General features: G+C 35.0%; 2 protein-coding genes across 2 annotated transcripts in view; one reads left to right on the forward strand and one right to left on the reverse strand.

The window, feature by feature from the left end:
* Window positions 1–12,215, forward strand: LOC132550476 (RPA-related protein RADX-like). Its single transcript, XM_060214545.1, has 15 exons — window positions 1–41; window positions 350–503; window positions 1,122–1,283; window positions 1,705–1,840; window positions 2,200–2,334; window positions 2,706–2,884; window positions 5,199–5,278; window positions 6,208–6,438; window positions 6,943–7,022; window positions 7,365–7,471; window positions 7,913–8,047; window positions 8,409–8,594; window positions 8,967–9,079; window positions 9,639–9,991; window positions 11,858–12,215. The coding sequence occupies exons 1-15, from the start codon at window positions 1–3 to the stop codon at window positions 12,157–12,159; spliced, it is 2,394 nt and encodes a 797-aa protein (XP_060070528.1). The 3' UTR covers window positions 12,160–12,215.
* Window positions 12,216–15,185: 2,970 nt separating this feature from the next.
* The window catches only part of LOC132550477 (transport and Golgi organization protein 1-like), a 38,353-nt gene continuing 25,729 nt past the window's right edge, over window positions 15,186–27,809 (reverse strand). The window contains exons 18-26 of the mRNA XM_060214546.1: window positions 25,833–25,971; window positions 22,989–23,090; window positions 22,467–22,527; window positions 22,081–22,116; window positions 21,485–21,552; window positions 21,100–21,182; window positions 20,474–20,549; window positions 19,856–20,217; window positions 15,186–18,379 (exon numbers count right to left, since the gene is read on the reverse strand). Of these exons, the coding sequence (XP_060070529.1) occupies window positions 18,300–18,379; window positions 19,856–20,217; window positions 20,474–20,549; window positions 21,100–21,182; window positions 21,485–21,552; window positions 22,081–22,116; window positions 22,467–22,527; window positions 22,989–23,090; window positions 25,833–25,971 (1,007 nt within the window). The 3' untranslated portion in view covers window positions 15,186–18,299. The remainder of the gene's footprint in view (window positions 18,380–19,855; window positions 20,218–20,473; window positions 20,550–21,099; window positions 21,183–21,484; window positions 21,553–22,080; window positions 22,117–22,466; window positions 22,528–22,988; window positions 23,091–25,832; window positions 25,972–27,809) is intronic.

The following is a 27,809-nucleotide window of genomic DNA, read 5'->3' on the forward strand; positions in this document are numbered from 1 at the left end:
ATGCAGGATCGTGTAGAATCGGGCAAATCGGACAGAATCGGGCAGGATCGGACAGAATCGGAATAGAACAGTGCCGTTTTAATTATTTTTATTAATTTCTTTTGCATTGATATCACCATATGTTACAATAATTACACTAAAAACAATTCAATGCCCAAATTCTACATATAAACCGCCCGATTCTGCCCGATCCTGTAAATCGTCTTTCGGTCTTGCGCGACCAAATCAGATATGAGTGTTTTATGTAATATGTCTTAAATTTTCCTTAAAAACTTTTCATAATGTGTAACATATGATGATACCAATGCTAATGAAATCAATAAAAATCATTAAAACGGCACTGCTCTAGTCCGATCCTGCCCGATTCTGCCCGATCCTGTAAATCGTGTAACTTACGAGACTTTCTCGCGGAAAAAATGAATTGCAACACCCTTGTCGATCTAAAAAAATGTCTAAGGCGAGCAGAACTTCAAGAAAAAGAACTCCTTGCCGGACCTTTTGTAGTAAATACAGTTTGAACTTTTCTTATGATTACATATAGAGTAATACGGATTTCTGAAGAAGTTTCTGAAAAATTCGGACCAACTTAGAAACATTGGAGAAAATGTGAAATAGTTTGAATAAAATGACCGCATTGTTAATTTCTGGCATCGTGAAACTGGATCTATCTTTTTTAAGTTCAAAGTACAACTAATTCAACAACGCGTGTTCAAAGTTTGTGGAATCAGACGTTCTGTATGTGAAATATAGCTATACCTTACTTAGTGATAGTTTCCGGTACAAGACTTCACGTTTCTTCTCACCAGACTCTTTATCCTCATCTAGTATAATACCCATTTCGGCACCACATATTTTAAAATGGATTTCGCAATTATCGTAGAGGAGCTCCTGATGCTTAATGTGCCTGTTCAATCTATTTTTAACGGCATTTTTTGAAGGTGCTGTTTAACCACACTAATCATCAGATCTGTACATGTTGGCTAAACGACTCATGATATCCAGGATAAGGTTTTATCTTTACTTAATATAATCTCAAATAAAGAAATGAAATTTTTGCCAATCTTTTTATTCCTTACACACAATGGTTTTAAATTCTTAACCATATCTTACATATTTTTTAGGTTTTGAAAATAGAACGCTACTTAACAGATCCGCAGCACACTTCTCAGACTGGCCTGGACACTGTGTATATTGATGTGTATCAGCTGACTGTTGCAGACATCTTACACAAACTTAAAGTAGTAGTGGATCCGAAAATATCGAAAGACATCCAAAACAGACAGGTTGTCATTGTCTATTTTTATCATATATTTAGCTCACCTACTAAATGTGCAGTTTGAGTGTCATTATTTTACTTACATTTTATAACTACTAGCATCCTAGAAAGTATAGTTCTTGTATATCTACCGCTTTCTATTCATGGTGTTGACCAACATCTTTTGACCGAATGCTTTCACAACTTGTGATTTTCATCATCATCATCATCATCATCATCATCATCATCATCATCATCATCATCATCATCATCATCATCATCATCATCATCATCATCATTCACTAAGTTACTGGTTTTTACTTTCTTTCACTGTATAATAAAACCCTCAGTGCCTGCTGCAATGTATCAGAAACAATAGTTGCTTCGGTATATCTGTTTTATGATTATTTGTATATTTGTAATTTCCTCTATTAATGTTTTTATTTCAGTTGAGGGAAGGCTGCTCTTTAAAGTTTACAAAATGTACTCTACGTTATGATGAGACCAGTTTGTCAGGGAGCAATATAGTTATAGTGCACAGCATCAACATTGAAACAAAGCCATGCCTATCCGTTTTACCATCAGGTAATTGAATTTACATTAGAAACAAAACAACATTACTGTGCTTCCCAAATAAGGAAGGGAATAATGTTTCCTATTTCTTTCTCCTTAAATGTACGTTTTGTTTTTAATAATGGACATACAAAACCTTTCCTTCTATAGAAACCAGTACTAAATAATGTTTTTTCTATTGGAAATTTACAAAAACTTTAAGGATATAAGTTTTTATGAGCATCAATGGACATTAATATTGGTCTGGATTTCAGACTGAAATGGTACAATTTCCTAAAGGTTTCTACGTTCACACAATTTATAACCAGATATTTCAGATTTTTTCATGATGTACAGTGAAGAAGTATTCAAAACTGAAGTTGCTGTTGCAGAAATGGCAGACTTACGCTGGTGTCCTGACTGTGCTGCCAAACAGACCAAGGATCTCCCTCTCACTTCATCTCGGGGCTATTTCCTCAATCTTTGGTCAAGTACAGAGATGACAGGACCACAATGGAAGCTTGCAGGTAGATATATTTACAACATTAACTATACATGTACTGCCACATTATCATTCTAACTTTGTATACTGGAGGATGGACACTATAAACAGACTTACTAGATAAAGTCAGACCATCTGTTCTGTATTGATAGGCCCCTGTCTACCCAACAAACATGTATATAATGGATCACAATGCTATATAAAGTTTTGGTTATCATGATGAAACCAATGTGTAGATATACAGTTGTATAGAGTTTTAATGAATTGAAGTCCCGAGGAAGTACACTACTGTCATAAGGATAGTAACCCTATTGTATGTTGTACATATACATTTACAGATTCTTGTATTTAACATGACTTAATACTCATACAATGTTTTGGATTTATTCTTTAAAGGTGAAGAAGCCAAAAGTGTTGGAGCTGTGACAGCAGAGGATATTTACCAAGTGAAAGAGATTGCCAGGAACTGGACAGAGCTACAAATCGTAAACCCTCGCATGGTTGTGAGGGTTATATGCAAATTTCGACTACTCCATTATGCTAAGCCATCAAAGTTGGGGATGTGGCCTTTCCAGGTGTGTCCTATTATATAATCATTGGTGATTCATTCATAATGTTTGCTCTATATATTTAAGGCCCAATAAAAAAATAAACAAAGAAAAAAATCTATTCATATAGATGCAGTACAAATTAATTTATCTGAAAAATACTCGAGACAATAATGTGCGTTGTTATTGATATTAAAAGCGGTTGAAATTGACTCTCTGTAAACATCCCTCCATTCACAATCATTGACAAATGACTATATGTATATGTCATTATGAAAAGCATGCAGCATGTTCAACACCACACTTTACCTGCAGTTTGGTCACATGGTTCTTTTTATACAATAGGATACAACAGGATATTTTATGGACGCAGGCATTAAATTGCCTCTATATCCATATCATTACTGGTATACAGTATAAAATACATAGTATATTAGGTTATACCTCCGCTGACTGATTTATAACTGTAATTAAATTTTATCTCACGATTTTTCCAATAATCATCTAAATTAATTTCAAACTCCACTACTGTTTTGGATTTAATAACCAACTCAGGCAGGTAATTCCAAATATCGACAATTCTAACTGTAAAGGAGTATTTTCGAACATCCATCTTGCAACGTTGCTTTTCTAAACTTTTTTGAAATCCCTCTTGTTCTGAAGGAGGTATCAATTTGAAGTAATCCCTCTGTAACTTCTTCATCGTAGAAGCTGTTGATTATTTTAAAGACATTAATTATGTCTCCTCTCAACCTTCGTTAAATTAACGTTGGAAGCCCTAGATTTTTAATCTGACACAATAAGGTAAATCCTTTAAGCTTGGGACCAGTTAAGTGGCTCGCCTCTGGACCCTTCCGATTGATTCAATATCTTTCATTTTATACGGACTCCACACACTGGAAGCATATTCTACATGTGGGCGGACTAATGCTTTGAATTAGTTGTTTGAAAGTAATTTCATTGAGGTAGATAAAAGATCTTCTTATCAGACCCATTATGCTATTTGCCTTATTTAAAATTTGTTGGATATGGAATGAAAACATTAGGTCCTTGTCAATAATAATGCCAATATCTTTTTTCTGTTGTGGTATTTTCCAGTAGAATTGGATTGCTTTCTCCTGACATATAGTAATGTCTGGTTTGTTTGGCTTTGATGGATAAAACCTTACATTTATGGGGGTGGAATTTTAAGAGCCATGTAGTGGACCATATTTCAAGTTTATTGAGATCATTTTGGACTACTTCTCTATCATCATCGTTTTTAATCTGTCTGAAAATTTTTGCATTGTCTGCAAAAAATCAGTGCTTTAGAAACAGTTTGTTCCGGAAGGTCATTTATGTATATTACAAATAATACTGGCCCAAGGACACCTCCTTGAGGGATTCCACTTAAAACCAGATAATTTTCTGATGTTTGGCCATTCATTTTTACAATTTGCTTTCAGTCACTCAAAAAAAGCTTTACCCAGTTAACAATCTTTTAATTTAAACCATAACTTGTTAGTTTCTCAACAAGCTGCAATGGGGCACCTTATCAAAGGCCTTCATAAAGTCCATATAGATAACATCTATTTCTCCGCCGTTATCTGGTATTTTTGTCCACTCTTCCATCAGTAATAACAACTGGAGCATTGTTGATCGTTTTGAGATAAATCCAAACTGTTTATTGCTGAAAAGCTTATTTCTTATCATGTGATTTACAATTAAGTCACAGACTATTTTCTCCATTGTTTTCCCAATAACACTTGTAATGCTCAAAGGTCGGTAGTTACCTGGTATGACAGCCTTTTAAACTTCACATAACCTCGGTTTAACATTGATCAATCTAGAGGTTATTTTCATGAGTCCTTTACAATTTTATTGCTAAAAACAATAGGTCCAACAGCATAAAATTTAAGTACATTTGTATTTTCAGAAATTCTTTGAGTGCCATTAGAGTTCTATGAGACTAGATTTAGATATTACTGGGTTTGTATTTTCAGTTGGACTCACTTTCATTAATGTGTGTTTGTTTCAATATCACTACCAAGTGTTTCTAAACAGAAACCACTCAGTTAGCAGATGCTTTAAATTTTATATTTGCATAATTATCAAGTGGAAGTTTTTTCAGAACATCTTTCCCAATCTCGTATATTTTCCAAAGGATGCAATTTTGCAGCTTGAATATTTTGTGCAAAAATTAAATATGTACCAATTGTCAATACAATTGATACTGTTGTATATTATTAGATATATACATTAGATGTATGAAAAATGGATACTACAACATATCCTGCCTATATAAGTCGTTTCCTATACAATTGTTCAGTTCATTAATGTTGATATGGTTTTTATCTTTCAGGCTAATTTCACTGTTTGTGATGAGACTGGAGTCTGTAATCTAGTGTTGTGGAATGCTCTATGTACAGAGTACTACCAAAGGTTTGTCAAGCATACTCAAATGCATATCTCCAAATGTTTACAAATTAAAACAGTACCTGTGTATGTTTGTCAGTTGCATATCACCAAATGTTTACAAATTAAAACAGTATGTTTGTCAGTTGCATATCACCAAATCTTTACAAATTTAAACAGTATGTTTGTCAGTTGCATATCACCAAATCTTTACAAATTAAAACAGTATGTTTGTCAGTTGCATATCACCAAATCTTTACAAATTAAAACAGTATGTTTGTCAGTTGCATATCACCAAATCTTTACAAATTTAAACAGTATGTTTGTCAGTTGCATATCACCAAATCTTTACAAATTAAAACAGTATGTTTGTCAGTTGCATATCACCAAATCTTTACAAAATAATAAATGTATTTCAGATTCACCAGAACTCGGGTTCATGAAAACAAATATCCATTGATTAAATTTACTTCAATAAGATGGAATCACCTTATCGTATATTTTGATATGTAGAATTAAAAGATGCAATTTTAGCTGAAAGTTACATTTTTTATAATTTCTATATTAGGTATGCAGCCATCTTTGACTGATCCATATAAAGTATTGCATCAACTGTCTGAAAAGACACTTATCAATCTGTTTAGGTTTATGTAAAGCATATTTTTAAGGTACTTGTATAGATGTTCAGAACTAGAATGTCTCTTAGGAGTTTGCAGATGTATGACTTCAAGGTGACTCCAAGACAAATATTACATTAGATGAAATTAGACTTGGACTGGTCATTCTTCTTCATCCTAACCCTGGTATTATGCTTTGATGACACCTATAGGTGTTGGTGAGAATGAAGAAGAAATTTGTTGCTTTTACTTGGTTTATTATGTTTGTTATTAGGATTGCATTGAGTCATAAAAGTCCATCAACAACAGCTTGACGTACATATTTTTGTTGTTGGAAAGGTTACAGGAAGGCAGTGTGATCATGATTAGAAGATTCACAGTGAAAAAGAGCTATTACAGTAATGGTCGGGGTGCTCCATCACCTGAGAACCTACAGTATTACGATGTTGACATCAACCTGAACCCACACCATCCTCAAAGTGAGATACAGATTCTGGCAACATCAGCAGTACCTGACAACATTCATCTCCCAGACCTTGAGTATAACTTTGTTACACGCCGTCAGCTAGGGTAAATAACTACCGGTAATTAGTTGTTGTCCTGGGGGGATTATCACAATGACGTGTTGATGTTATCAGTTTATGTATTGATATGGTTGTCAAGTTGGACTGACAATAACACTTACAATCTCATCACAGTAGAAAGATATCTTTGTAAACATTTGTTATTATTAAATGCCAAGGATGTTAAGCTCAGACTTATTATCAGTGCTAAAGATATCCAGTTCTGTTGCAGAGGTACAAATGTATTTTTGCAATTTAACCACAAAACTGCCAACTTCCAAAAAATCATGCACAGGAAAGATTTGTTTGTATGATGTGTGACTTACAGTGAATTTAATTATTCCCTGTGACATATGAATGTGAGTATAAACCTTACTTGTAAATGGTCCTATCCAGGCATCTCTCCAGGTACATGGAATTAAGAGATTTTTTTTCTATTATTTAATTGGTACATTAAAAATGATATTATATGGGGGACTCTATTTTCCTGAAATGTTATTATATTTATTAGATTCATGCCTGATAACTATATCTGTGATGTTGTGGGCTGTGTGACATATGTTGGACGTTACGAGCGTGACTCATGTACAAGTGAGTATGGTCATTCAATAATTCTAGGTGGATGACAAGTTATAAGAAGAATCTGAAGTCCAATTTAGTATGTAAAACTTTATCTTGATCAAATGGTGGGAAACTATTGTAAGGACTCCCTTATGAAATCATTTTAAGTGACCTTTATAAATCTGTGGTCAGCACAAAGCTTCACTGTTGCCTTTTACATTAAGAGGTCTCCTTCTGATTAGCTAATGTTAAAGAAACATTTCTGTAATTTTTATGCACTTTTAAAACAAATGAAGTAAAGCGAAAGGTCAAACATTTTAAAATTAAATATAAAATTTCGCCTAAACTGACAATGTTTGAATTGTGTTACAGACAAAGCAGGGCTTGACAGTGGGGGATTTTGGATTCGTCGTTGGCTGCACCTACGTGATGCCTCCAGCGAAAAAACAATTATTATAGAAATGTTTAGAGCAGCAGAGGTAATTATCACACTTCATATCTTATTTGGAAAATGAAAACTGCATTTCAAATGTTGCTCTTCACCATTTAAGACTTAAGTATTTTAAAATGTGATGCACTTAACAGCAGAAATTTATGTTGTCACAATCACATATTCTATTTATCATAACAATATGAAGTTTTCAACGATCAGATTATATATCAAAGAAAAAAAATCAGTCACCTGTGTATAATGTGAAAAAAAAGATATTTTGACTCATTTATTAACAATCTCAGTCTGAATCACACAGAGGTGAAATCTCTGTTCTGCACATCGATTTTAAAAAATTGCCTCTAGATGTACTATGTCCATTAGCTATGTTGTACCTGGAAGTACATAAAATGTCAGTTCTTTCACTATATACTGTTGTGTACTATACTTTGGATAAAATACATGTACTTATTTTTGTTTGGATTTGTAGTCGGTGATTGCTCCTCAAGTGAAACCTGGTGTAGTGTTGGTTTGTAGACACATGAAGGTGATTAATAACACTTCTTATCTGACCAGATCTACCTCTCAGCGACAGGTGTATATCACCTCAACCATCAACACTCAGGTAAGTCTACATGTCACCTGATTGGGTCTACCTCTCAGCGACATGTGTATGTCACCTCAACCATCAACACTCAGGTAAGTCTACAAGTCACCTGACTGGGTCTACCTTTCAGCAACAGGTGTATGTTACTTCAAACATCAGCACTCAGTTTAGTCTACCAATCATCTGTTGAAGTCTTCATGTTAATGATAGTTGTATGTCACCTCACCCATCAGCACTCAGCCAAAAGTTGTGCCATACAACAGTACTTGATTCGTCAGGTATATTTGGTGTTCTTATGGTACCAATATTCTGTGTCATATTTCACTGTTTGTCTGCATTAAAATTTGATGTAATACAACATTTGCTTCTCTCCTTACAGTTGAGTGTGAGAGTAAATGGTGAGAAAAACTTAAGGCCAGGATCTGCCATCTCAGATGTGTTAGTCTGGTCACAATCACATGAAGGTAAACAGGAAGTGGAACACTCTATGCTTAAAGGATACTTCTCCTATCCTTGTGTCCCCGTCCAACTGACTGCCCTCCAGGACATGTATACAGACCTCAAGGTTGTAATCCTTTCATGTTAAGTAAATTTCCTGTATTCTTGTAACAAATCTTTGCCAATTACCTTGTTTTATCACGATATAGACAACAAGAGTTTGGAGTCAGCCTCTGCAGCTAGGGATACATGTACTTTAATTGATTATCTCAGACTCAAGTAATGGAAAATCCTTGATGTTTCATATAGTGGTATACTGTTTAATATGGAAGCAATTGATGTGTTGGGTTCAACATTAAATTTAACCAAGATAAGAATCAGAAAATCTAGTATGTAGGACAAATAATGCTGCATTTTATGTCTTTTGTTATCATTGTCAACTTATTTACAGATCATTTCTAGTGATGACTGTTTATTGTCTTTGTTCCCTTATTTACAGATAATTTCTAGTGATGACTGGAAGAGAGAATTGACTGCCCTTGCGTATAGACAACATAAGTGTCTGTTTGTACAGGCGGTAATGGTCTCAGCTAAGCTAATCCACTCTCCAAAGTAACGTTTGGTTCTAGATCTTTTAAATAAGTCTAATCATTTGAAAATACAGTGTCAGTAAACTTCATGCAGGAAATGTCGGACTGAAGACATTTGAAAACCTTAGGTCAGGAAATGACCAATTTCATAAATTAAAAGCCAGCAGAAGATATTAAGTATGACTACATGGACACCTTCATCAGACAAATTGCCAGCGTGAAGTTTACTAGCTCTGTCACAGAAGGATATAACTATGCATATAAATACCACAGACATCACCAACAGCATCAAAGTATGAAATAAGAAAGGAGGATTAACAGCAACAAATAAATCATCTGTTAATGTTACTGGGAAATAATTACTGTCATAAACAAGTATAATAGAAGTCACTTCTGGGCAATATTACCAGGTTAAAGGTGAATGTCAGAGAAATACTACTTTATTTTTACAGACCAATTACTGTCTATAAAGCCATCAACAAAGATTCATTATCAGTGTAACAGTGGGGTTTTGATTCTAACGCAGTGTGAAGCCCTTTCTGATGTGTGTCAGAATTCTAGTAGTTTCTGCTTTGTTTTAGACATGTGACACCAAAAACATCCTCAAGAAAGAGAAGAAGAAAGGCAGGCAAGGCATCACATGTGCCTTGTAAAACAGAAGTAGTGGTTGTAGACCCAGAGATTCATGCCCTTGCCGACCAGATGGAGAGTTTAGGAATAGGGGAGCCACACCAATTGGTAAACACATTTCCAACACCCTACAGCCATGCCCACTGGCCAGGCCTTCAACAACAGCTGATGTTCCCCTCAGGGGAGTTATCACCAGAGGAACCACAAGGCCAAGGCACAATTGGACATTCCTCTGATACAGTTGGACAGAGTCTGGACAGCACAGGAGATACTTCAGAATCATCAGAGCGCATATTGGAAAGAGGTTGGTTTTTACCTTTCTTCCTTCAGGTCTGATGCTATGGACTATAGCTTAATGTGTGCTTCATTTATTAGGTCACCTTCCCAAAGGGCAAATGAGCTTGTATAGTGGTGTGGCATCCATAATCAACTTTTCCCTTTAAGCAAGTTTTTTTCTCAACAGAAACGCTCACTGTACTGATGTCTGGCCTTAGACAACTTTCAAAGTCACAATTTTGAAATAACATTTTTCTTAAAAATCAAGAAATCCCAGGTTATTTTAATGAGACAATGGAATGGTGGAATGAAGACCAAGTTTGTTCAAAATGAGTGATTGTAACTCACTTTTGAGGTAACTTCTTTCCAATGACTGATAATAGGCCTTGGATCATGGTGTCTGTGTAGTAGCATGCTTGGGGAAAAGGCTTTCGGATTTGCAAAAATAAACTTCATGAGCTGACAAAGTAGTATTTGTAAACTGCAGAACACATGAGCAATTCAGGCCCATTAGGCCCTTTGTTTTACTAAGATGATTCCATGGAGCAATGTACTATTTTTCAGAAATCAACTTTATATCCTTATGAGAACACAAAATGTTTTATATAAAAAGTTCTGTGTTATCTGTAATAGTTAAAAATTCAAAAACTTTAACAAGTACTTTTACATATCATGTGCCCTGTATTGCAGGGCTCTACAATAACTTTTTACCCCACTTGTCCTTTTGGACAAGTGTTTTTGAAAACCACTTGTCCGAAAGATTAATCCACTTTTTTTTCAGCAACCAATGCAATCTTACATTATGTCATAATAAGTAAGTTTTGGTTCATATACATTTTTAGAGCTTGTTTCAATGTGTGTCATTGATTGACGCTAGCATTATATTAAAGTTTTATTTTTTAAGTGTTGTCTTTATTTAACTTATATAGGTAAGACAGGAATATCAAGTGACGGATCTAGTAATTACCAATGATTGAACTACATGCAGTAACCTGCGATACACAGCTGTTGAAAATCTCTTTGAATTGTGTTCATGTTTTTAATAGACTGTATTAAAATTTATGATTGAAGAACAACATAATCAGATTATAAATCCAAGAACAATCATAGGGTTGGCTTTGCATTTAGTTATATCCACTAAGTAATATTTATTTTAATGACCGCATGCCAGCAGTCTCATCAAACGTCAGACTGGGATACTCGGTCAGCCACTTTTGCTGGAATGTACACTTCCACTTTAGTTCATACTGTTTATTTTTATCCTTTTCTGGCTATGTCTCGGTCTTTTGTTTTTATTTGGACCACCCCCCCAAACCAAAACCAAATGAAGTTAAATCCATCAGGACAACATGAAAACAAATCAGGATTACCTAAAAGCTTGAAACAGCCTTTCAAAACAAACGCAAAATTGACACAGATTACAATCGTTTTCTGAAAATCACTGACTTTATCGTACAGAACAATGCAAAACAATGATTATTATTTTAGACTGATGGAATCGATTGATTATGCCAAAGAAAAAAACAACAAAAAGTGCAATTTGGTAGAGGAATGATTTCATTGATAACAAATGATTTAGTCACTTTGTCTGCCGAAATTCACTTGTCCGATCGGAGAAGTGACATAGGAGATGTACTTGTCCGACATGATTTTGCACTGGTGCGGACGAGTCGGGCAAGCAGTATTGTCGAGCCCTGTATTGTTGCTGAAGTGGATGGTAAACTTGCCACATATTAAATCATATTATGATGTAATGATATTGAGGTGTATACCTTTACGTCCATGTGTCACGTTCCAAGCCATGATCTTGAAAATATTTACAAATATATGTTTATATGATCAGTGATTAGAAATAGGGTGAATTTCATTAAGAAACCCTAACTTCTCATTTCAGAAATGCCAGAATGTTACATCTTGACATGGAAAGGATTGAACTCCAACATTTTATTAAACACTATCTGGAGACCAACAGGTGACAGATGTGGGAGGAGTAGTTCTATGTTAGAACTATTATGTATGTCACACCCTTCCATCCGCTGGCTGTCGTACCCATCTCAGTGCCTGTCAGATCTCCCAACAATACTCCGGTCAGCTACACAGTGTATGGGGCACAGGTACCTGCTGGTACTCGACTGCTTCAGACATTCTCATGAAGATAATCAGGAAGTGGTGTTAAAGCAAGCTTACAGGTTGTAGGTGATAACTTTCTTCAAGCATTATTTGCCTTTGGAGATGACCTTTCCATGTAAACTCCCTCTGGAGATGACCTTTTAATGCAATTTACTTTTAAAGATGCTCTTTCAGTATAAAATACTTTAAGAGATGATCTTATTAATGTGAGCTCCTTCCAGAGATAAACTTTGAGTATAAACAACATCTAGAGATGACCTTTCAGTGTAAGCTCCCTCTGGAAATGACCTTTCAGTGTAAGCTCCCTCTGGAAATGACCTTTCAGTGTAAGCTCCTTCTGGAAATGACCTTTCAGTGTAAGCACATGCTGGAAATGACCTTTCAGTGTAAGCACATTCTGGAAATGACCTTTCAGGTTTAGCTCCCCCTGGAAATGACCTTTCAGTGTAAGCTCCCCCTGGAAATGACCTTTCAGTGTAAGCTCCTTCTGGAGATGACCCTTCAGTGTAAGCTCTCTCTGGAGATGACCTTTCAGTGTAAGCTCTCTCTGGAGTTGACCTTTCAGTGTAAGCTCCCTCTGGAAATGACCTTTCAGTGTAAGCTCCCTCTGGAAATGACCTTTCAGTGTAAGCACATTCTGGAGATGACCTTTCAGTGTAAGCTCCCTCTGGAAATGACCTTTCAGTGTAAGCTCCTTCTGGAGATGACCTTTCAGTGTAAGCACATTCTGGAAATGACCTTTCAGTGTAAGCACATTCTGGAAATGACCTTTCAGGTTAAGCTCTCTCTGGAGATGACCTTTAGGTGTAAGCTCCCCCTGGAAATGACCTTTCAATGTAAGTTTTTTTATTTCTTTGGAACTTAGCAGACGTCAACAAGAAGTTGTCATTTATTTACTAATCTCTTTGAAACTTGGTTGATAAGCACATTCTGGAAATGACCTTTCAGTGTAAGCTCCCTCTGGAAATGACCTTACAGTGTAAGCTCCCTCTGGAGATGACCTTTCAGTGTAAGCTCTCTCTGGAGATGACCTTTAGGTGTAAGTTCCCCCTGGAAATGACCTTTCAATGTAAGTTTTTTTTTATTTCTTTGAACTTTGAAGACGTCAACAAGAAGTTGTCATTTATTTACTAATCTCTTTGAAACTTGGTTGATAAGCACATTCTGGAAATGACCTTTCGGTGTAAGCTCCCTCTGGAAATGACCTTACAGTGTAAGCTCCTTCTGGAGATGACCCTTCAGTGTAAGCTCCCTCTGGAAATGACCTTTCAGTGTAAGCTCCCTCTGGAGATGACCTTTCAGTGTAAGCTCCTTCTGGAAATGACCTTTCAGTGTAAGCACATGCATGCTGGAAATGACCTTTAGGTGTAAGCTCCTTCTGGAAATGACCTTTCAGTGTAAGTACATGCTGGAAATGACCTTTAGGTATAAGCTCCCTCTGGAAATGACCTTTCAGTGTAAGCTCCTTCTGGAGATGACCTTTCAGTGTAAGCACATTCTGGAAATGACCTTTCAGTGTAAGCACATTCTGGAAATGACCTTTCAGGTTTAGCTCTCTCTGGAGATGACCTTTCAGTGTAAGCTCCTTCTGGAAATGACCTTTCAGTATAAGCACATGCTGGAAATGACCTTTAGGTGTAAGCTCCCACTGGAAATGACCTTTAGGTGTAAGCTCCCCCTGGAAATGACCTTTCAGTGTAAGATCCCCCTGGAAATGACCTTTCAATGTAAGTTTTTTTTATTTCTTTGGAACTTTGAAGACATCAACAAGAAGTTGTCATTTATTTACTAATCTCTTTGAAACTTGGTTGATAAGCACATTCTGGAAATGACCTTTCGGTGTAAGCTCCCTCTGGAAATGACCTTACAGTGTAAGCTCCCTCTGGAGATGACCTTTCAGTGTAAGCTCTCTCTGGAGATGACCTTTAGGTGTAAGTTCCCCCTGGAAATGACCTTTCAATGTAAGTTTTTTTTTATTTCTTTGAACTTTGAAGACGTCAACAAGAAGTTGTCATTTATTTACTAATCTCTTTGAAACTTGGTTGATAAGCACATTCTGGAAATGACCTTTCGGTGTAAGCTCCCTCTGGAAATGACCTTACAGTGTAAGCTCCCTCTGGAGATGACCTTTCAGTGTAAGCTCCCTCTGGAAATGACCTTTCAGTGTAAGCTCTCTCTGGAGATGACCTTTCAGTGTAAGCTCCCTCTGGAGATGACCTTTCAGTGTAAGCTCCCCCTGGAAATGACCTTTCAGTGTAAGCTTTTTTATTTCTTTGGAACTTAGTAGACATCAACAAGAAGTTGTCATTTATTAGCTCACCTAGCCTAAAGGGCCAAGTGAGCTTAAGCCATAGCGCGGTGTCCGTCGTCCTTCTGTCCATCTGTCGTCTGTCCACTTTTCATTTAAACAACTTCTTCTGAAATACCGAAAGGGGTAGAGTAATCATATTTGGCTGGATAGTTCCTGTGATGTAGCCAAACAAATTTTGCGAAAAAAAATTACCTTGACCCATATTCAAGGTCACAGAGGTCAAATGTGTTAAAAATTTTAAGTGACTTCTTTCAAAATACCGGAAGGCCTAGAATCATTATATTAGGCTACTATGTTCCTCTTATGGTGTCCTACAAAGTTTTCTAAAAGAAATTACCTTGACCCATATTCAAGGTCACTGAGGTCAAATGTGTTAAAACATTTTAAACAATTTCTTCTGAAATATCGAAAAGCCTAGAATCATTATATTTGGCTAGTATGTTCCTTTTATGAAGTCCAAATAAGTAAAAGAAATGACCTTGACCCATAGTCAAAGTCACAGGGGTCAAATGTGTTAAATGTGGAACATATGCACAGATATAGTTATATTGGTCATAAAGATCCAGGTGAGCAATACAGGCCCTCTTGGCCTCTTGTTGACTAATCTCTTTGAGACTTGGTTAATTTTATTATCTGCCATATTGATGTTTCTTTTAATGTTTTTTATTTGGACAATGTACATTTACATATTTTCATGTGTGCAAAAACGAAGAGGCCAATTCCTGTTTCATTTATTGTTCTGTTCATTTCTATACAATACAAAAATAATTAAAAGAAATAGTTTTACTGTCACATGTGAATTTATTCATATTTCTTTCATTCTTTATTTTTTCTTTGAAAACAGAAATAACTAAAATATCATGTTTTCAGTCCAACATGTTTTCATTTTGACCTAAGAACATCAACACTAAACCGCCTTTTATCCTCACATACAGAAATAAGTATTCATTACTACTTCAATCATCAACTCAAACATATCCGTCTAAAAATTTGTAGATCATTCATTCAAATAAAAATTATTCCTTACAATTATAACTGAATAACCCTTTCTAATCAAACCAAGTACTCAAGACCTTGGCCTTTAAATATCTATGCACTTTCTATATACACATTCTACTCAGTTTAAACACAACACATTCGCATTTACAGAACATACATCTGTTTATACTGTGATTGCCACCTACTTAATGTTATTGTATCCAATGTTCTACTTTTTCTTGGTTTTTTTCTGCAAAAGAATCTTACTAAAACATGAACCAGTACTATATATTTTTAGCTATATACATTACAGAAAAATACCAGTACATGGTTTGTAATCATGCATAATGATGCAGATTTTTGAGGCAACCCAAAAAATGTACATGACCTTGTACAAAGGCTATTTGTTAATGTAGACGATTGTCTCATTAGCCTGACACTTCAGTGACCAGGTTCACGAACCACGGTACATACTAAAGCTCCTCCACAATTATATTGCAGTTTTATATCAATTACAGCCTGATGACCACATCCATCTGTCCAAAATTGCATGATATGATTCAATAGCATTTGGTATACAAGAAATTTTACCCTTGACAAATGAACATAAGCTCTTAAACATACTATGTATATATGTATCAAGTCAAATTTTGGCCACTGATGTTCTGGAAGCATAATAAATAAGTTGTGTTTCCCCACAAACAAGTTCAACATTTTGCAACAAACATTTAAAGTCAATTAACAATGCAGAACTGATGATTCCAAAACTAATGAGCATGCTGCACAAGTTTTTCCACCTGATTCAAGACATTAAGTCTATCAAACAAACCTATATTCATTACTGTAAACACATTTATTAATTACCAGTAATAACACTTTAATAACGGGTAAAATGTATTGTTGATCTGACAGTAAAATGAAATGACACATGGAGACTAGTACTATGTATAATACAGTGTATTATTTTAACTAAGAGTCCAGCTCTGAACACTTGTGTATTTTACAGATTACTATACAAAGCTCAGATACACTTCCTGCAATACAAATGAGTACAAGAAGGTTTGGTATATACATGTATTTCAAAGAAAATCAAATTTAAAATTCAGAAAGTTGATTGATTTAAATAGTGAATATCAATATATACATTTGTACAAAATATATACTTTTATACCAAATATATACAATGCATATGACAAAGGTTTTGAAGAATGATTCTATCTGTGATTTATTGTGGATTCAACCTTTTGAAAGTAGAAAAGGAAATCTCTTTATGAAGAATAGCTACGACACCACTATAAACCAGTGTAAAATATACTTATTTAATATGTTTCCAAAAAAAGTACCAAACATTGTATCACTAACAGGTCAACTTCCTTGGATGATAAACAGAATTATGTTTGATATATGAACCTGATATGAATGCCACAAAGTCTACCTATGGTGTTTGTTCTGCCTTGGATGGTCTTAATAGACAGGTTTTATTCTATATTCAAGCGTTTGATACTAAGGTAGCTCTTGATTCATTGAAGTAAACATATGACTAGACTTGAGTGGACACCAGAAAAAAAACTAACACGTGCCTGCTTATAAAATACTGGTAGCTACCAATACACCATATTGATCTTTAAATGCATTCAGTGGCAATTATCAATCATTTTCTTGGTAATTTGATTTTGCAGCCTATGGCTTTGTGTACCATAATAGTAAACCCTCATACAAAGGACAGCACTTGACTCAAATTCAGTCTGATTTATATACAAAGGAATGTCATCACAGTAAAATCCCATATAATTAAATGGGGGGTAAATTTTTGCGAGTAGCCATTATGCGGACATAATTTCAACTGAAACTTCATGGGATTTGTGCAAAGTACTGTGGGAATATATAATATTAAGATTACCACTAATATTTCACAAGACTTATTAAAGCATAACTGTAAAACTCCTGGGATACTTTAAATATGAAAGTATTACAGGAAAATATTACACTTTAAATGTTTTCAAAATAAAGATATATACTGCTGTAACAAACATTGGGACTACTTCAAAACATTGAATTCTCTCTGTTATGTAGGACAGACCCTGCAAATTGAGGCATCTTCAACTTAAAGAGAACATATCAATTTAAGTTCTCTGATTGGTTATGACAAGTAGATTATGTATACTCGAATACCTTAAATCTGCTAAAATATTATTTCACAAACTCTGTTACTACAAGTGAGAAATATTCATATAAAACACAACTGGTATGGATTGTGTCTATATTCCATTTAACTAAGCTGGATCTGTTAATGCACCAAATGGTATGGTTATCTCCCCTTCAAGTAAACCAAGCACCATCTATAAACCATGATTGGTGTGAGTTATGTCCCCTCAAATAAGCTAGCTGGATCGGACTGATATGGTTATCTCTCCAAATATCAAGCTATTTCCATTTTTAAAACCATGATTGGTATGAGTTATCTTCCTTCCAAATCATCCCACTGATTTATTGATGAAGCACATGTAATTTTAGATTTCTCTATGTGTTAAACACATTCAACTTATTTCAGTTCCCAGAAGTAGGTACAAGTGTTAGGGGTCTGAACACACCCAAATATCCTCTATAGAGGACCAGTATGTAACTGAGATCGAGACAGTTTGGTAATATTGCAACAGCCCAGTGTAAGGATCCCTGTGTTTATGACATGGACACATAAACTACATTTTATATCACTACAGGGTGTATCTATATCACAAACATGGACAGATGCTTACTAAGTTATCACATTTCATAAACAGTTACTGATATAACATGTTATACTAGTTCTATCCACCGTTGACATAATTGTTGTGTATTTGACTGATAATCCTGCATCTCTGCTGCTTCTTCAAGGCAGTCCATAACTTGTCCATTATACGAGAATATTAAGGTAGCCTCACACCTGACTTTGCTGTCTTGGCTTGTGGTCTGGGTCGTGACCTTGAGGAGGGGGAGGGTAAGGGTGAATTCCGGAACCTGTACAACAAAACATTGAAATATTTTAGAACAAAAAAAACATATATACTAAACAACCATTTGCTACAACACTTTTCCACGAATCGCCCTTGAATACAGGATGATGAAAAGTTTGGTGTATTATTTACAACTTGAACACAGAAAGGTGATCCCAAAAAATGTGCTGTGTGTCAATTTTCACGTATCATACATAATCATGTGCCATGTGACCAGTGTAATTTTCTGTTGTATATAAATATATTGCTTCCTGTAAGTGTTGTTTTAGATTTGCCTCTCTATATTCTATACACTACAATGTAAGAACATTCTACACTGCTAGGGTAAAACAGTAAAGGACAATGGATCCAAGGGGAAAGCAATATTCACAGATCTTTCAAACAATTCTTAATTTTTTTTTATATGTAAATTCATTTAAACTTTTGTAAATCGCAGAGCATTATTATCGTGTACTACCACAGCAGACCTATAAATACAATAGCAAGTTATCTTTTGATGCTACATAACCATGTTTCTTCAGATAAAGACCACTGAGGTAAATATGAATAGAGGAGAGTGTAGGAGTATCAGCCAGAACAACCTGCAGCAAAGAATAGAACCATTTCACCATGTACAACTACTGCTAGCATTGTACTCAAAGCAATAAAGAGATATTAAAATTGCCAGAATACTTACAACGTATTAGAAAACATGAAAAATATCTCCAGGAGTCCAAATTTAAGGAAGCAATCTTACTTTTTATATGATTATAAAAATATCTTTAATGAAACTGTTCCTACACAAGTGAACTATTTTGTGACTATGTAATAACATATCTCAAAATCTCTTTTTTGTCCAATCTCCACAATCTCCATAATCTCCACAACAATCTCCACAACAATCTCCACAATCTCCACAACAATCTCCACAACAATCTCCATGATCTCCACAACAATCTCCATAATCTCCACAACAATCTCCATAATCTCCACAACAATCTCCACAATCTCCACAACAATCTCCACAACAATCTCCACAATCTCCACAACAATCTCCACAACAATCTCCACAATCTCCATAATCTCCACAACAATCTCCATAATCTCCACAACAATCTCCATAATCTCCACAACAATCTCACAACAATCTCCATAATCTCCACAACAATCTCCATAATGTCAACTCAAAATTCCATTATCCTGTCAAACATTTTCAACATGATTTTGTCAGTTTTTCTGCCATTGACAACTTCTTTCATAAATTCAATGACTGCTTCTGAGGTTTTTTTTTCTTATTACAAACATTATTCATGTAACACTTTATGAATTAATGAAAGATACAAATATATCATGGAAAACCAAATTTCAATTTTTACTGATCAATTACCTCTGTATACACAGCGATTTAATTCCACATGACGAAGCTGACTTCAACAAGCACAATACTTTAAAGATATTGTCATTTTGCAAAACTACAGCTAAAGAGAAAGCAACAGATTACCCGGTCTACCATCAGGAGGGATTCCCATACCAGGAGGAGGAGAAGTTGGCCCTCCACGTAGATGTGGAGGAGGAGGAGGACCCCTCATACGAGGAAGCATATCTGGTGGGGGCATTCTATAGCCTGGGGATCTACGATCCATATGAGGGGGTGGAGGCATCCTCAGCCCACGTTCATAAGGAGGTGGTGACCTTCTGTCTGGAAGAGGTGGTCCTCTCCGGTCATAAGGAGGTGGTGAACGGCCATCCATTGGTGGAGGTGGCATCCTAGGGCCCATCACTCCAGGAGGTGGCATTCGTCGGTCATGCATAGGAGGTGGTGGCATCCGTTCTGGGCCTGGGGAACCAAGGAAATCTCCATCCCTAATAGAAATACAACACACATTCACTTAAATTAGTAAGTTATTATCAAGTTTGCATAGGATAAAACAAAATTTCATATGGAATTACTCTGAGAGTAGCTTTTACTTCACAGCTTCTTACACAATGAAAATTTTGTGAAAACAAATATTGCATTAACTTTAAACAATTTCATTCACATGATGTTATATCTTCACATGTAAAAATTATTCATCTAATAAACTTTAAAAATGTAAGCAAGATACCATGTAAAATTTACCTCATGCCTGCGGGTCCTGGTGGCCCTCCTCCACGGGAGCCTGGCCTGTCCACCCCAGGGGGTGGTCCATTCATACCTGTGAATTAAATATGAGCTTCAACTTGAATTTCTAAGATCATGGTGAGGTTAACAACGATCTGTGATAATTTAATGTCAGTTTGTGTTTACTTCCATCATCATTGTGTGTGGCAATGAGTTACACAGAAACCTCATATATTGTCTTACTATAGGAAACCACAGTCATAGATAATTATGGTACTAGCATTTAAGCCTTATAAAGGATTGAGAACAAATAGCTGCTAGAAAGTAGTGCATGAATTAGGAATTAGTATTCCTCGATGAGAAAATCCAGAAAATTTAATTTTATGAAAAGATTATGTAGAAAACATTCATAATAATTTATGCCCCTGCAGCAGTTCAAATGAAATTAAAATTCAAACTAAGATACATGTCTGCCAATTCAAGAATAATCCAAGTTACACCTGAAAAAGGCCCTATTATCCACATGTATATAAGTGAAGTCTAACTAGATTGAGAGGGACAGTCTGACAGACAGTACAGTGACCCCAGGTTATAAACCAATTCCTGTAGAAAGGGTAGGGACACTACCTAATGAGATGACTTACCTGGTGGTGGCATACCTCGGGTTGGTAACGGCCGTAGAAGTCCACTCGGCCCATGTTGTAGCCGTCGCTCTAGCTCTGTCAATCTAACATAAAGTTATATAATGGAGATGGTGATGCTATATCAGTACATCTGGTTAATCAGATCTCCAACAATGAATACAATGTTATACCGTGTGATCATTATTTATTATAAACTTATCTGTAAAGCAGGCAGAAATCCAGACATTATGATAGATGGCATTAATTTGATCAATTGACTTCAGATATAATCCCAAATACACATGTAATATGTTGTTCTCACTGGAAAATATCTTTCATTTAATATTACAGAACGATCAAAATCCTAATAAAGTTGACATTAAAGTCCAAGTATCACAAAACTCACTTTTGACGCAATACAGTGGCATCATGTCGCGATTCCTTCAGTTCCCTCTCTGCTGCCCGAGCTGCCAGCTGTGAATATAATATTTGTTGGTTTACAGTAATGAGTATTCTGGTAGCTGTGAATATGATATCTGTTGGTTTACAGTAATGAGTAGTCTGGTAGCTGTGAATATAATATCTGTTGGTTTACAGTAATGAGTATTCTGGTAGCTGTGAATATAATATCTGTTGGTTTACAGTAATGAGTAGTCTGGTAGCTGTGAATATAATATCTGTTGGTTTACAGTAATGAGTTTTCTGGTAGCTGTGAATATAATATCTGTTGGTTTACAGTAATGAGTATTCTGGTAGCTGTGAATATAATATCTGTTGGTTTACAGTAATGAGTAAGATTGTGTACATCATAAACAACTGCAAATTAAAGCTACTGGTCTTGTTTTCCGTGCAATCAATACCATCCTATTTTCAATGGAATGCTTAGCATCAGTATGGTCTTGAGACAGCTTTTTAAAGCTGTTGTGTGAACAGAAAACGTAAAATTGTTGAAACAATTAAAGGAAAGGCAAAATGATATTTATCATAAGTGAACGTGCTTACCCAATTTTCATGAGCTTTCTTTTCATTAGCAGCAATCTGAAAATGAACAACGAAGGTGAAGTTAATTTCATTCCGCTAGGAAATGTAAAGAACTAAAAATAATTAAAAACAAATATTTCAGATTGAGACTCATTTCATAAAGATAATAATAACTACATACAGTTGAAGATTGTCGAAAAATCGCTTGAGTTGAAATTTTGCTTGAATTGAAATAATTTTCAAGTCTCTTTATTTTCTTTTACTTTCACATCTTTGTAATTGTAGTTTGGATAACTCAAATTTTATAGAGTCAGAGTGATTTTTCAGTCCCTTCAACAGCACAACTATGGAAAAATTATGGGTTATCTTGAAATTAATTTTTGTGAAAACATCAGCACGTATCTTACCTGAGATCTGAAATCTCTCTCAGCTGAGAGTATTTCCTTCTTTAAATCCTCAACTTGTGCCCTAATAAACAAATTAAGTCATATTAGCATGGAAAATAATAAACAGTATGCCTTTGTACAAGTGATAAGAGTTCACAATACAGTCAACATGAAAGTCCAAATCTAGTGCATTAATAACAAAATCAATGTACCTGTCACTTGGAAATACCATAAGAACTTGTAAATAACCACACAACGTATGATAAAATGTTAAAACATACTGATTAAAATCAGCAGAAAAAGAAGCATGTTGTTCAGTTTTTCTGGTCGAGTCACACCTATAGACACTGGTTTCCAGCATCTAAAAACAGGTTTCTACTAATAATGATATTCACCTGTGACCTAAACAGCATTAAAGGATCCCCTCTAATCAGAGGTTACCCTGGTAGCATTAAAGGATCCCCTCTAATCAGAGGTTACCCTGGTAGCATTACAAGATCCTCTCTGATGATCATCATGGTTTAAATATTACATTAGCAGTACCTGTATGTTTCCAACTCTGCCTCCACCATCTTACTCCTTTCATCAGCATGTTCTAGCTTATTCTTGTTCTGTTTTTTCAGTGCTTCCTGCTCCCCTAACTCTCTACAAATACAGAATACACGTTTACTCCACAAATACAGAATACACGTTTACTCTACAAATACAGAATATACATTTACTCTACAAAGACATAATACACATTTACTCTACAAAGACATAATACACGTTTACTCTACAAAGACATAATACACGTTTACTCTACAAAGACATAATACACATTTACTCTACAAAGACATAATATACATTTACTCTACAAAGACATTATACACGTTTACTCTACAAATACAGAATACACGTTTACTCTACAGAGACATAATACACATTTACTCTACAGAGACATAATACACATTTACTCTACAAAGACATAATACACGTTTACTCTACAAAGACATAATACACGTTTACTCTACAAAGACATAATACACATTTACTCTACAAAGACATAATACACGTTTACTCTACAAAGACATAATACACGTTTACTCTACAGAGACATAATACACATTTACTCTACAGAGACATAATACACATTTACTCTACAGAGACATAATACACGTTTACTCTACAAAGACATAATACACATTTACTCTACAAAGACATAATATACATTTACTCTACAAAGACATCATACACATTTACTCTACAAAGACATCATACACATTTACTCTACAAAGACATAATACACATTTACTCTACAAAGACATAATACACATTTACTCTACAAAGACATAATACACATTTACTCTACAAAGACATAATACACATTTACTCTACATATACAGAATACACGTTTACTCTACAAAGACATAATACACATTTACTCTACAAAGACATAATACACGTTTACTCTACAAAGACATAATACACGTTTACTCTACAAAGACATAATACACGTTTACTCTACAAAGACATAATACACATTTACTCTACAAAGACATAATACACGTTTACTCTACAAAGACATAATACACGTTTACTCTACAGAGACATAATACACGTTTACTCTACAGAGACATAATACACATTTACTCTACAGAGACATAATACACGTTTACTCTACAAAGACATCATACACATTTACTCTACAAAGACATAATGCACATTTACTCTACAAAGACATCATATACATTTACTCTACAAAGACATCATACACATTTACTCTACAAAGACATCATACACATTTACTCTACAAAGACATAATACACATTTACTCTACAAAGACATCATACACATTTACTCTACAAAGACATAATACACATTTACTCTACAAAGACATAATATACATTTACTCTACAAAGACATCATACACATTTACTCTACAGAGACATAATACACGTTTACTCTACAAAGACATAATACACGTTTACTCTACAAAGACATAATACACGTTTACTCTACAAAGACATAATACACATTTACTCTACAAAGACATAATACACGTTTACTCTACAAAGACATAATACACGTTTACTCTACAGAGACATAATACACATTTACTCTACAGAGACATAATACACATTTACTCTACAGAGACATAATACACGTTTACTCTACAAAGACATAATACACATTTACTCTACAAAGACATAATATACATTTACTCTACAAAGACATCATACACATTTACTCTACAAAGACATCATACACATTTACTCTACAAAGACATCATACACATTTACTCTACAAAGACATAATACACATTTACTCTACAAAGACATAATACACGTTTACTCTACAAAGACATAATACACGTTTACTCTACAAAGACATAATACACATTTACTCTACAAAGACATCATACACATTTACTCTACAAAGACATCATACACATTTACTCTACAAAGACATAATACACATTTACTCTACAAAGACATAATACACGTTTACTCTACAAAGACATAATACACATTTACTCTACAAAGACATAATACACGTTTACTCTACAAAGACATAATACACATTTACTCTACAAAGACATAATACACGTTTACTCTACAAAGACATAATACATGTTTACTCTACAAAGACATAATACACGTTTACTCTACAAAGACATAATACACATTTACTCTACAAAGACATAATACACATTTACTCTACAAAGACATAATACACGTTTACTCTACAAAGACATAATATACATTTACTCTACAAAGACATCATACACATTTACTCTACAAAGACATCATACACATTTACTCTACAAAGACATCATACACATTTACTCTACAAAGACATCATACACATTTACTCTACAAAGACATAATACACATTTACTCTACAAAGACATAATACACGTTTACTCTACAAAGACATAATACACGTTTACTCTACAAAGACATAATACACGTTTACTCTACAAAGACATAATACACATTTACTCTACAAAGACATAATACACGTTTACACTACAAAGACAGAATACACATTTACTCTACAAAGACATAATATACATTTACGGAATAAAAACATCCTACAACATAATTAAACTCATTTCAAAGAATGTACACTTTTGAGTTCAATTGTATGATCACTATTCAGCCAGATATATTACAAAGTGAGCTACATAATTATCAGAAATTTCCTTAAACTGTCACATTTGAACATATAATGAAATATTATTGATTTTACCAGAACTTTGGCCTATTTCAACGATACCTTCATTCCACAGTATATTTTAAGATATACTGTTCCAAATCCACTTACAACTACACTAGGTCCCAACCATTCACACAATTAATACCATATGTTATTTATTTGAAGCTATAAATCTTTTAAACGTACCGTTGTAGTTGAACCTCTTTCTCCTTGAAATAATGAGTCAAAACATTAAGTTTGGTCTGGGCTTCATGACACTGTCTGTCAGCTTTCATTTTGTCAGCTTGGAAACTTTCAAGTTTTGCCTGCAGACAGGCAATTTGTTCTAGAAGAGAGATAATTTAGAAGATTATTGTATTACATGTATTAATACTCAGGCATATTTCCATGAAATCTCAAAACATTTGCATAAAGCAACAACAAAATGGAAGAATCTGCACCCATGATTCTAAACTTTTGTCTTTTATGGAAAGACAATACAACACCTGAATGCTTTATGCAAATTGCATTATGCTAAATACTGAAAGCAAAAAAGCTAAATAATTAATGTGAAATGCTTTTTCTCCAAAAAGTAGGAACTGGAAAGGATACACAAAGCATTCATGGTTGTAAGTAGGCCTAGAGCAGATGAAGAGCATTCATGGTTGTAAGTAGGCCTAGAGCAGATGACGAGCATTCATGGTTGTAAGTAGGCCTAGAGCAGATGACGAGCATTCATGGTTGTAAGTAGGCCTAGAGCAGATGACGAGCATTCATGGTTGTAAGTAGGCCTAGAGCAGATGACGAGCATTCATGGTTGTAAGTAGGCCTAGAGCAGATGAAGAGCATTCATGGTTGTAAGTAGGCCTAGAGCAGATGACGAACATTCATGGTTGTAAGTAGGCCTAGAGCAGATGAAGAGCATTCATGGTTGTAAGTAGGCCTAGAGCAGATGACGAGCATTCATGGTTGTAAGTAGGCCTAGAGCAGATGAAGAGCATTCATGGTTGTAAGTAGGCCTAGAGCAGATGAACAGCATTCATGGTTGTAAGTAGGCCTAGAGCAGATGAACAGCATTCATGGTTGTAAGTAGGCCTAGAGCAGATGAACAGCATTCATGGTTGTAAGTAGGCCTAGAGCAGATGAACAGCATTCATGGTTGTAAGTAGGCCTAGAGCAGATGAACAGCATTCATGGTTGTAAGTAGGCCTAGAGCAGATGATGAGCATTCATGGTTGTAAGTAGGCCTAGAGCAGATGACGAGCATTCATGGTTGTAAGTAGGCCTAGAGCAGATGAAGAGCATTCATGGTTGTAAGTAGGCCTAGAGCAGATGACGAGCATTCATGGTTGTAAGTAGGCCTAGAGCAGATGAAGAGCATTCATGGTTGTAAGTAGGCCTAGAGCAGATGACGAGCATTCATGGTTGTAAGTAGGCCTAGAGCAGATGAAGAGCATTCAGCCTATTTCATAAAAAGGTACCTCACATTTAATATTCATCATACTCAGTAACACTTGAACTTTGCATTAAGTATTTAGCATAATGCATTTCACATGAAGCATAAGTATTCAATTGTATAGAATGTCCAAAACAAGCATGCTTAATCAATATGATAAGGCAGTGACAAAATTTTTAAGATCAAAAAAATTTAAAGAGATATTTTCTATCCACTTAAAATCATCTCAAAATCAAAGATAAATAAAGCATTTCACATTTGGCATCAAACATTTCACTTTTGACATAAAGCATTTCACATTTGGCATCAAACATTTCACTTTTGACAAAAAGCATTTCATATTTGGCATCAAACATTTCACTTTTGACAAAAAGCATTTCACATTTGGCATCAAACATTTCACTTTTGACATAAAGCATTTCACATTTGGCATCAAAAAACTTCACATATGGCATAAAGCAATTTGCATAAAATATCTGGCATGTAATAGCAGTTTTCCGTAGCCTTCTGCCAGCATTCCATACTCCAACTTTCCATAAGTCCATAATCACTATCAACATCTTACATTTCCCAATAATTTTTCTTCTCCAATTGACATACGATACTTTATGTTACCTCCCGTCTCCTGTATTCCCCTGTTACCTCCCATCTCCTATATTCCCCCTGTTACCTCCCATACCCTGTATTCCCCCTGTTACCTCCCATCTCCTGTATTCCCCCTGTTACCT

Source organism: Ylistrum balloti, unplaced genomic scaffold (genome assembly GCF_031769215.1).
Source record: "Ylistrum balloti isolate Yb309-2 unplaced genomic scaffold, AGI_CSIRO_Ybal_v1 Utg370126, whole genome shotgun sequence".
In the NCBI taxonomy this organism is placed as follows: domain Eukaryota; kingdom Metazoa; phylum Mollusca; class Bivalvia; order Pectinida; family Pectinidae; genus Ylistrum; species Ylistrum balloti.